Genomic DNA, 11,280 nt, shown 5'->3' with positions numbered 1-11,280 from the left:
TTTCCGTGCATATGGTCGGATAATGAACCGTCATTAGTTACGTATTTGATTGCGCGGTCGCGCTCATTTCATTTTCTTTCATTTTTGTTGCCTCTTCTTCTTCAGCTTGGGCCCAGGTGCGATGCTTCTTTTGTATTCGTTTAGTGCGACCGACTTTGTCGAGTCAACAACATTTTACAGTGCTTTAGTTTTTCATAACAGTAGTTTTTTTTCGCGCGCTGCTGAGACAAAACGCATTGTCGCATGTGCGCTTTCCGACTATAAATACATGTGTCTGTTGAGTGGAATGGGTTTAGTTCGACTTATCACCTCGTTGAATAAAGATATATCCAAGTGAAAATTAATTGCAATTGCAAGAAAAAATGATTGCAATCGCGTTGCTGGTGTTTTTAGTGGTGACCGGATTGGTGAAGTATTTCCTTCACATGCGGCACTTTGAAAGTTATGTAAAACACGTGAAAATGGGTAATCGATCGTTTCCCTTTGTGGGCAATGCGTGGTCATTAATCGGAAAATCGACAGCGAGCTTATTCAAAGAAATTGTCGAAGTGACAAAGCTAAATGGAACCCCATTGAAGGGCTATATGGGACCAGCGTTGGTTATTTCATTGGACAGACCTGAGGACATTAAAACGGTCCTAATGTCACCAAATTGTCTCGATAAACCCTATTTATATCAATTTTATCCGAGACCATGTGGAATTTTAAACGCACGATGTAAGAGAGAAGATATGGTGCAGTGCAAAAAGTGATTTTACTTGAAAATAATTTTGTTTTTGCTTTTTTCCATCAAAAAGCCGGTGCATTCTGGAAACCGATTCGAAAGCTGATGAATCCATCGTTCAATTTGAAGATTTTGCAATCGTTTGTGCCGATTTTCAATGAGAAAACACAAACTATGCTTAGTAAATTGGACAACGAAGTTGGAAATAAAAATTTTGATATTTTGCCATTCATGAACTGCCTAACGCTGGATATGGTCTGCGGTAAATTAACGTTTTCATTTCACATGCAAAAATATACGCATTCATATTCGGAAAATTGTTTATCTCTCTTTTTGCAGCGACAACAATGGGCTTTAATATTAATTCGCGTGATGGAAACAGCGCATTTCTGCATAGCATTGAAGCGTAAATACAATTTTTTCTAGTTTTTTTTTTTGTTCGCATTTACTTCATTGTGTGTTGCAATTTGTGATTCGTTACTGACAACCTCGTCATTTCCTACGTGTGTGTCGTTTTTTTTAGTTTCTTTGACATCGCTGCTAAACGTATCATGAAATTTTGGACTCATTTGGATATTATCTACCGATGGACGGACTTGTACAAAGAAGAAAAAGTGCACTTGGAAAACCTGTTTAATCTCACAAACGAGGTAATTACCGTTTCAATATCGTGGAAAATTGATTAAGTTATCAGATGGAAACTGTTGATTATGTGTGAAGTTTCACAAGAAACCAATTTACTGATTGAAATGTGACGAGGGTTTCCAAAGAATATTTTACATTAATTTACATTGAAGAAACGCAGTTTTAGTGCAAAAAAACTCAGTTTTCGATCATTCCGAATTTTTCATTCGAAAAATGTTTCTATGTATCCAAAATTCCAGTGAAATGATTTAGGTTAAAATTCTCACAAAAATACAATGTATCGTTGCAACGTCGTACCAATCGTTCCAAAGCGATTGATCGACGTTCAAACAATGACATGTTGATTTTGTATCATCAAAATTGCCAATTTCCGCTAATAAACAATATTTCATTTAAAAATAGCTGATTTCATTCGAGAAAATGTCATTTTTCAGCCGCCAAACGTTTGAAACATCTATTCAAGAAAAACAATTTTTTTTATTATTTCATTCAAACAAGATATGTGAAGCCAAGAAATTGCAGTTCATTTCTGCAAATCGAATCGCTGAGCAGAAAATTGACGAAGATTCCGAGGAAACATATAAAACGCCACAAGTGTTGATTGATCAATTGTTGCAATTATATTTTACTGGAAAACTTGACGATAAAATTATTCGAGATCAAGTCGAAACGATTGTAATCGCTGGAAATGAAACTACCGCTTTATCGCTTTCATATATCACATTGTTGCTTGCAATGTATCCAGACGTGCAAGAAAAGGTTTATAATGAGTTGCATTCGATGTTTGAAACACAAGACGAGAAAATGACTTATGAACATATCCAAAGATTACCATACTTAGATCGCGTCATTAAAGAAGGTTTACGAATTAATGCCTTTTTAAATGAAAATTTAAATTAATGCCTTTTTATACGAAAAGGTTTACGAATTTTACCCGTGGTACCATTCATGATGCGTACAGCCACTGCCGACACACAAATCACCGATTGTACAATACCAAAGGAGGCATTCATTTTAATGAGCATTTTTAATTTGCATCGGGTGAGTTGAAACTTTTTTATTTTTTGGTGACTTTTTTGTGAGAGAAAAATTTCGCTCAAAAATTTCATCGGAAAAAGGGCAGAAAAGTGCAAAAATTGAAAAAATAAACTGAAAATTGTGAAAACATGAAGTTGTTTTTTTTTGAAAAGAATCGAATTTTTGACAAAAAAAAACGATTTCAGTGACCTTTTTTCAAGAAACATCAACATCATTTGAAAAATACCTTCATTTTCCATCCAATTAGCGACAAGATCTTTGGGGTGATGATGCTGAAGACTTCAATCCGGATCATTTCTTACCCGAAAATGTCAGCAAGCGGCATCCATTCGCCTTTTTACCATTCTCCGGAGGTCTGAGAAATTGCATAGGTAAAATATTTAATACACTGATTTGTTCAACGGCTTTTTCATATTTCTGCACTATGCAGTACCTTTAAGGCTTTTTCACGCGAAAAAAAGTGAAAAACGTTTACAAAGACTTCCGCAAAAAGTCGTAAATCATTTCAGTTAAAACTCAGTTTCATTGCGTTCCAAGAATAAATCATTCATTTCTCAACTTGAAAAAAAGGTTACAATTATGGGATGATCTCGATGAAAGTGGCCCTCTCGTCAATGTTGCGCCGCTATAAATTCACGACCGATTTAAAATTATCGGACTTGGAATTGAAATTTGAATTAACGTTAAAAGTCAGTAACCATCATATGGTAGGCATGGAGCGGCGTGTTTGGTGATCGTTCACGCACGTTCAAAATTTGCATATTTAAGAAATTAGTTGCGGTGTGTAAAAAAACCACAATTCAAATGGTATTTAAGTTTAAGAAATGTTTTTTTTTCTTTTAGGATGTAACTGTTAATAATGTGACATATTCAAATGTACAATATGGTGAATGCGATGTAATCTTGATGTATTTGATTGTGATTATTTTGATCGTGTAATTCGAAAAATAATAAAATTGTTGTTGTTTCAAATTCTCTATGATGTTTTGTTTATTCACGATGTTATACAATGTCCATTTCACTGTGAGCAATAAAAAATAAATTCGTTGACCGAAGTAACTAATGACCCCTTTCGCTTGAAACAGCGATTTAACTAATTGCAGCCACATAAGACTATAACATACAACAAAACGGACGTACAAATCGCTCCGAACAATTTATTGTCATATAGCAAAGGTAAAACAACAAAATTATATGTATCGCGAATAGCAATTATGTGATGGCTTGAAGTCGCTTCAAGTCCGATTTGCTCAACACAACAAATGGGTAATTTTCTAGGTAATAATGTTGAAGAAACCGGTGATTTATGAAGATATAACGTGACAAAAGTGAAAATTGATTAAGATTACGGTTAACCACTTTGAATTCTGAGCATACCATGTCAATGATTTTGATATGAAAACGTCGCGCTGAGGAACTAAATTTACTGCGCGAAAAAAAAACAAATGAAAAAGATAAGAAATAATCATGAGCTGCACTATTTTCGATATCAACTTCAAAGCATTGTATCGCATGTTCGAAATCACACGTGGAAAGTGGCACACTTTCGATACCGTGTGTAACTGACCACGGTCTATTCATTAGAGTGGCTCAAACTTTTGAGTTGAAATGACGTTAAACATCAACAGTTATTCACATGGAAGCGAAGGTTGGTTAGGAAATGAGAATCTTTTAAGTTGAACCGAGGTCATGGTTCACGCCTATAACTACCAACTTGATACCGCAAAATAAAAGTCGAAATTTTTCGTTTGACATTTGCTTTGATCGATCGGCATGTCGATCGGCTTAAAAAAAGAGAATTGTTTAATAATTTTTCCCAATTTTTTGGACTCGGATCGGATTCGAGCAAGAGCGGAGGTCATTCGGTCGGTTCTCGCGCCGATTTATCCATATTCTGATATTGGCATCAAATTTTTAACAACAGCGTTCAAACTTCTGAAACTTCATATTTTTCGACCAAATCTTTGGTTTAGATTAAGAATAATGATTTTCCGATATTTTTCATGCTACTCTATTATTCTAGTCTACATCTTTGAATTCATACAAAAACACCGCACCACATCAAATACAAATTACAATACACGTTTTTTTTTGCACACCATTTTCGTCGAACTGTTTTGTATCTCTCATTCGTTACGAGATGATGATCAATGGTAATGAAGCCGGTTTTTGTTTTGGTGTGTTTTTTTTGTGCTACAATCTTCAAGAACTCTCAGACGATACGCTACTAAACAACGCGCATATATATTTAATGACTGTTATTCCAGACAGAAATAAAAATAGATTTGATGCTTGCTGCCGAAAAAAATGATTGCCGTTTGCTTATATAAAAGATTCAATGATTGAAGTTATTTCAGTTTATTTGCAAATCTTGTCACATTTGGTTTTGTTCTTAAAGTGGTTCTATAGCATTAAAATTCCACGATGCTGATTTTAATTTTATTATCAATTTTGCTGCTCTTCGGAGTTGTGAAATACATTTTGCACATGCGTCACATGGAAAGTTATGTGAAACATTTGCACATCAAACAGCCTGTCTATCCGTTACTCGGAAATTCACTGGAAGTTGTTGGAAAAACACCACAAAAGCTATTTGTTGAGCTTGTTGATTATGTTAAAGAAAATAGTACACCATACAAATCATATTTTGGCCCAGTTCTAGTAATTACGATTGATCGACCAGACGATTTTAAAACGATTCTTATGAATAATAATTGCCTGGATAAACCGTATTTCTATGGATTCTATCCATCTAAAGTTGGTCTTATGAGTGCGACATGTGAGTTTGGTTTCGCTGATTTTTATTGTTATTGATTAGAGAAATAAAATGCAAAACGAAGAAGAATCGATCAAAATATTAAATAATGAAAATGTCATTTATCCAATGACTTTATATGCTTGGTGAAGTGTAAATTTAATTTATAAGATGCAAATTATGTTGTTTTCTTTCGGATGCACACGTCGGATGTATTTTGTTTATACTTTCTTGAAGTGTTCAAAGGTCAATTTTTGCGAAGGAAAGACGCAAAAAAGATATAATTACTATGCTGTTGTTTTTTGTGTACTCTAATGTGCACATTCGCTTTATTATAGCATAGTGAACATTCATGACCGTATTTATTAGAAAATGTTTCTCTTAAAGTGGCCTTACAAAGGAAGAACAAAAAATGTCTTCTTCTTGACATTAAATAATAAATGAATAATAATCTATTATTTTGCAGCATCCGCAATTTGGAAACCAATTCGAAAGCTGATGAATCCATCCTTCAATCTCAAGATTTTGCAATCATTCTTTCCGATTTTCAATGAAAAAACCAAAATTCTCGTTGAAAATATTGAACGCGAATTGGGAAAGCCACATTTTGATATCAATAAGTACACAAGTGCTTGCACCTTGGACTTGGTTTCAAGTAAGTTTTATCATTTTTATTTAAGTAAATATCGCAAAAAAAAACGAGTAAAATGAATCCACTGCCAAACTGAGTTGGCGGTGGTGAATTTATTCGTTCTTTTGATTATTAAAAATGATATGTTCGCATAAAATTCAATCCCAAAATTGGAAGAATTATCTATAATTCATGATCATTCTTAGTTCTTTCTCTTACTTAAATGTCTAGAATCCTCACAATTAACACGTGCTATTTTCTATTTTTATCGGGAGAAAAGTGTTGAAGAATAGAAGTGCTAAAAAAAGGTGACAACAAATTAAGAAATGCGATAAAAACTCAGTGTGACATAACTGTCATCTTGATCGATGTCTTTTGTGGCAAAAGGCTAATTAGAATCAAACGTTTTAGATTTTTCAAAGATCTCATGTGCGATCTTTTGCGATAAAAAATAATGTGATAATTTAATTATGTAATTTTTTTATAAAAATATTGATGGTTTGCGTGCCAAAACACACGATTTTCATATGCAAACTCCTTTTGCTTCAGATAAAGAAATTCGTACAATTAGTTGATTTCGATATAATCTCATCTTTTTTTATCTTATCTTTATTATGCATCAACTCTCTCCATACCTCTTTCTCTTATTTCTCTCAGTCTCAACAGCCAGTAAACTCGCGAACTGGCCAATGCTAATTGATTTATAACATATTACCAAATCTGCGGCCGAAGAAAATGTTTATCAGAAAAGGTAGTATTGTTCAAGGCCTCCACGCCTTATATCATCACGGAATGAAATTAATGGAATCGGAGAGAGCGAGAGAAAGAGCAAATTTGAAAAAGAGAACGAGAGAGGCCAAGAGAAAGAGTGAGAAAAAATGAGATGAAAAGCGAATGATCAACATAATTGGCCGCGTTTTATGCATAATTTCAAAACGTTTATAGCATTCAATTTCATCGATCAAAACAAGTTATGCATATATTTTTATGCCTACATTACATGAAAGCTCATTATCGATTCCATATCGATTACATCGAACATTTGTTGAAATTCTTTATTCCGGTCGCTACCGATTCAAATGGCACCAACGCCATTTATTTCACCGTCACACATTTATGCCAAAAATATGAGCACTGCATTTCTTGTGAAAAGATCAGTTACTTTACTGTCACTTCTTCCAATTTACGATAATTGAATTTTAAGTGAATTAACATGTGATTTTATTTGTGAGCGGGTTTTTGTCATTTTTTAAACATTAAATTTCCCCAGAAACAACAATGGGATACGATGTCAATGTGCAACGTAATCAAAACCATGATTTCCTCCAGGGTATTGAGGCGTGAGTGTAGCCACTTTAAGCATATTCATTAGCGATATAACGGCGTGAATTTTATTTCTAGATTTTTCGATATCGTCGGTCAACGTTTCATCAAATTTTGGACACATTTGGATTTTTTGTACCGATGGACGGCTTTATACAAAGAGCAACAAAAGCATTTGAATAATTTCCATAAATTAACAAAACACGTGAGTTGCGTTTTTATGGTCGTCGTTCAAAATTTAAATGTGTATGGTTTCATTTTTGCGTTGTTTTTTCATCGATTTCTAGATTTATCGTATCAAAAAAGAGGAGTTCATTACACAGAATAAATATAAGTTAATAGAGGAAAGTGATTCAGGTGAAGTGTATGGAAAACCACAGATTTTAATTGATCGACTACTTAGTTTAGTCCATGAACGTAAAATCGATGATCAAACGGCTATTGAAGAAGTTGGTACGAGGAAACTTTTCTCTAAACAAACTTGAGAGCTATTCTTAACTTTGAACCAATTTGATACAGAAACCATGTTGATCGGCGGCACGGAGACATCAGCGTTAACTACATCATACGTCGTTTTGCTATTGGCAATGTATCCAGAAATTCAAGAACGGGTTTATGATGAATTGAAGACCGTTTATAAGACACAGGACGAAGATACGAGCTACGAACATCTTCAGAAACTAAGCTATTTGGATCGAGTTATTAAAGAAAGTTTACGATTACTTCCGGTCGGTTCATTTCTTGTACGACGTGCCATAGGCGATGTTGAAATAAGCAATTGTACAATACCGAAAGATAGCTATGTGCTATTGTCGATTTTTAATTTGCATCGGGTGAGTTATACCATTACATGGGCTTTGCATATCGTATAAGAATTTGGAATTCAAGTGTGAATTCAAAATTAATACCGATTTTGTATTATATTTTCAAAAAAATTGAAAAAAAATCGTAGAAATTCGATGGAAATTGTGTTTCCTCTATTTTTGAATGAACCGAACGAGATTTCGTCAAAATTCAAATATCCTTCTTTTTCCATCGAAAAAACATTTCGTCAAAAAAAATTGAATAGTTTCAAAAATATTTGTTCCACAGAGAGTCGATATTTGGGGCAAGTCATCCGATCAATTTAATCCCGATAATTTCCTGCCTGAAAATGTTTCGAAACGACATCCATTTTCCTTCATTCCATTTTCGACGGGACCTCGTAATTGTATTGGTAATTTCTCTTTTAAAAAACTTGTTTCAAAATTCTCTTTCTACGTGAAAACCCAACAAAAAATAATCTTTCGTAAAAATTCACTTCAAAATCATCAACTTGAACTTCATCTCATCCGATCAAAATTCACCAGCATTAAAACCACACTAAAATATACCAAGTAACGATTATCTAGCATTTTTCGCCTATTTTTGTGCTTTGGTGTCGTTTAAATGGACCGAATTTGCATAGATTGTTGTAGTAATTAATAATTAATTACTAATTATTGGTTTCGTCATAAAGGTTATCTATATGGAACGATGTCAGTGAAGACGATGCTATCAGCGATTTTACGTCATTATAAATTCACGACAAATTTGAAACTATCAGAGCTAGAGATGCGATTCGCAATTTCGACGAAATTGTGCAATGGACATATGGTCGGTGTGGAGAAACGTGTTTGGTAGCGCAATCAATGACGTTTCCAACGCATTGTTTCTGTGATATTTGACCTTTTTCATCGAATTGAATGATTTTATCGCGATTTAATGACATGTAAACAAACAATTAAATGATATTTTAACCCATAACATTGTAGTTTCCATGTTGTTCTAGGCAATTTTCTTGTTAGTGGGTCGAGGAAAGTTGTTTTATTATTGGCACAAATCATAAAATAGGTAAAAGTTAAACCGAGTAACGAAAAAAAAGTTTAAATAAGAAATACTTTTAGTATTGTCGAAGGTCCGGCGTTGTTATGCAAAGCAAATGATGTTAAAATTCAACCATATATACAATTGCTTTCTTATCTTTCGCTCTCTGTTTTCATTTTCACACATCTCTTTCGCAAGCGACAATCGTATGCGTATCATAAAAAACAGTTACTGCTCTTCCGAACCGATTACATTGCCGCTATTACCACTGTTATTGCGTCTTATGTTTTGATTTACTTTCGCTTTTGTGTGTACACGCGCTCTCTGTTTGTGAACGGGTTAACGGCTTTGTGAAACGATTTCACGAACGAAGTGAGTGAAGTGGAAACGAAAATGTTCTTGTGGGAATCTCGCTGTTTTGATTGGAAATCATCTCATGTTCTCGGAATAAATGATCCATTGAAGAAAATTTATTCGGGAGAAAAGAGAATTAATCCATGTCAAGTGACATTTATCATTTTCATCGGATTTATTCGAATTTACCGTTTTTATTTCTCAATTGTGGGCATTTTTATTGCACCAAATAAATTCTCCCCACCAAAGTGGTTTAACGATAAACATTTTATTTACAAATTTTAAGAAATTTTAACAAATTTTAACAATGAACTCTATTTTTGTTGAATGAAAAACTTTTATTGACAAATATTTGATGTCTTAAAGGTGTGAAATTTTAAAAATTTATCCGAACCGTTCGATATATTCATCGCAATATTTGCTATTTAACTGCAAAACAATGTTTTCATCGTCAGGTAACAGTTTTAACTCGAACTCACTCGTTTTTCGTGTAGTGAAGTAACTTGTGCAAAAATATTTACTTCTTTTTCATATTATTCTTGCTAACGTTCGTTCTACACAACATTGCACTTAAAAACCGTTTTTTTTTGTTTGAACAGAATGACAAAAAATTGTGTGTGCATAACGTGTAGGAATTGAAGTCGATTACATTTTCCTATGTCTCAATATAAACCTGTATTTTTTTAAATTCATGCAATCTGCTATTCTTTTCATTCCCTTTCACAAATCACGTTAATTATAATCATATCTGCATGGCTCTTGCTGTCGCTGTGTAAAAAGCACATCGACGCACACGTTGAAAAGTATTCATTGACTTGTAACGATGTGTTTCACGTTTACAACAAGTTGTTAAGTGAGATTTACAATCGATTAAGTTTTATTTTCTTTATACGGTATGAACGAAGTTATACACTTTTATAGTACGACAAAACCAACAATTATTCATGTGTTCTACATTTAGTTCTCATTCATTCTCTATATTGATGTGCTCTGCTTTTTTACTCGGTGAAGGTTACTTTTTCGGACGATGAATATGTTTGCTCTCGAGTCGTCTGCGGTTTTTAAATAAAAATTAATTTGATTTATTAATTTCGTTTTTTTGTCGGTTTTGTTGTTTTTGTCACACACACACACACACACTTGTGGCAAAAGTCGAATGCATTCTTAGGGAATTAGTCGAAAACCGGCTTTGAATTTATTGATTTTTTTTTATTTTTTATTGAATCCGGTATTATGTTAATTTTTTTGCTAAAATATTGAGTGAAAAGGACTGACTGGTGTGGTGTTGTTTACTGTTTTGGTACAATTGAATACACGGTTTTCGGAAATTCCGCATTTTTAAGTGTCGATGACTTTAAGCAAATTACAATTTTTAACCTAATTTTGAATTCGTTTGGACTAAAATATAAGTTTTCGTATTAAGTTTTGTGCAATTAGCTGAGTTTTGTTACTAAAGAAACTATCATATAAAACTCCTAAAATAGGAGTTTAATCGATTGACATTTTTTTACGACGAGATTTTTTTTTCTTCAGAGAATTATTTTTACTTTTCCGCACTGTGTGCAGAAAAGTATTGCAATCACCCCAAAAAAAATTAACTTGCTAAAAATTGTTTTTCTACGCGTTTTGGGTTTAGAGAAGCACAGAGCAACCATGTTAATGTGGGGATGTGGTATAGTGCACTGTACGCAAAATATCAATAGGTAATTTGTTAGCACAATAACTCTCCTTAGAGAATAGCAAATCCAAATCTGATTTTACAGGGGGTTGCAAGGAATAGGCTGGTATTGTTTTTGAGCGATATTCATGCATCGGTGTATCCATGGTGTACCCCTAAGGGGTATGGCATGCAAAAATTTGTTAATTTGATAACTCTTTCCCCAAATATATGTGTATTGGGGGGTTTTTTGGCACGAGAAAACCGAATCCGGCGTTAGTTTTGAGATACAATTAAGTTTTGACACA

General features: G+C 33.6%; 2 protein-coding genes across 3 annotated transcripts; both read left to right on the top strand.

The window, feature by feature from the left end:
* The first annotated feature begins 279 nt into the window (after window positions 1-279).
* Window positions 280-3,382, top strand: LOC116351388 (cytochrome P450 4C1-like). Of its 2 annotated transcripts, XM_031783482.1 has the most exons (9): window positions 280-717; window positions 798-986; window positions 1,064-1,130; window positions 1,248-1,374; window positions 1,868-2,228; window positions 2,289-2,410; window positions 2,655-2,778; window positions 2,978-3,187; window positions 3,251-3,382. In XM_031783482.1, exons 1-8 carry the CDS (start codon window positions 363-365, stop codon window positions 3,139-3,141), a joined length of 1,509 nt encoding a protein of 502 aa, XP_031639342.1. In that variant the 5' UTR covers window positions 280-362; the 3' UTR covers window positions 3,142-3,187; window positions 3,251-3,382. The 2 variants fall into 2 exon arrangements, with proteins under 2 accessions (XP_031639342.1, XP_031639341.1); XM_031783481.1 differs by having other exon boundaries at window positions 2,978-3,382.
* A 1,409-nt stretch (window positions 3,383-4,791) lies between these two features.
* Window positions 4,792-8,861, top strand: LOC116351390 (cytochrome P450 4C1-like). Its single transcript, XM_031783485.1, has 8 exons — window positions 4,792-5,186; window positions 5,629-5,817; window positions 7,064-7,133; window positions 7,195-7,321; window positions 7,404-7,569; window positions 7,636-7,949; window positions 8,209-8,332; window positions 8,615-8,861. Exons 1-8 carry the CDS (start codon window positions 4,832-4,834, stop codon window positions 8,776-8,778), a joined length of 1,509 nt encoding a protein of 502 aa, XP_031639345.1. The 5' UTR covers window positions 4,792-4,831; the 3' UTR covers window positions 8,779-8,861.
* Window positions 8,862-11,280: the final 2,419 nt, after the last annotated feature.

This window comes from Contarinia nasturtii, unplaced genomic scaffold (assembly GCF_009176525.2).
Source record: "Contarinia nasturtii isolate CC-2019 unplaced genomic scaffold, AAFC_CNas_1.1 Cnas_scaffold_5350, whole genome shotgun sequence".
NCBI lineage: Eukaryota > Metazoa > Arthropoda > Insecta > Diptera > Cecidomyiidae > Contarinia > Contarinia nasturtii.
This window is presented reverse-complemented; position numbering and strand designations above follow the sequence as displayed.

Excerpts from the sequence above, each read along its gene's own strand:
- LOC116351388 (XM_031783482.1), top strand. The coding sequence starts at position 363 with ATGATTGCAATCGCGTTGCTGGTGTTTTTAGTGGTGACCGGATTGGTG. Across the intron at positions 1,131-1,247 it reads TTTCTGCATAGCATTGAAGC|TTTCTTTGACATCGCTGCTA; the intron begins GTAAATACAATT and ends CGTTTTTTTTAG. Across the intron at positions 1,375-1,867 it reads TGTTTAATCTCACAAACGAG|ATATGTGAAGCCAAGAAATT; the intron begins GTAATTACCGTT and ends CATTCAAACAAG.
- LOC116351390 (XM_031783485.1), top strand. The coding sequence starts at position 4,832 with ATGCTGATTTTAATTTTATTATCAATTTTGCTGCTCTTCGGAGTTGTG. Across the intron at positions 7,134-7,194 it reads TTCCTCCAGGGTATTGAGGC|ATTTTTCGATATCGTCGGTC; the intron begins GTGAGTGTAGCC and ends TTTTATTTCTAG. Across the intron at positions 7,570-7,635 it reads AACGGCTATTGAAGAAGTTG|AAACCATGTTGATCGGCGGC; the intron begins GTACGAGGAAAC and ends AATTTGATACAG.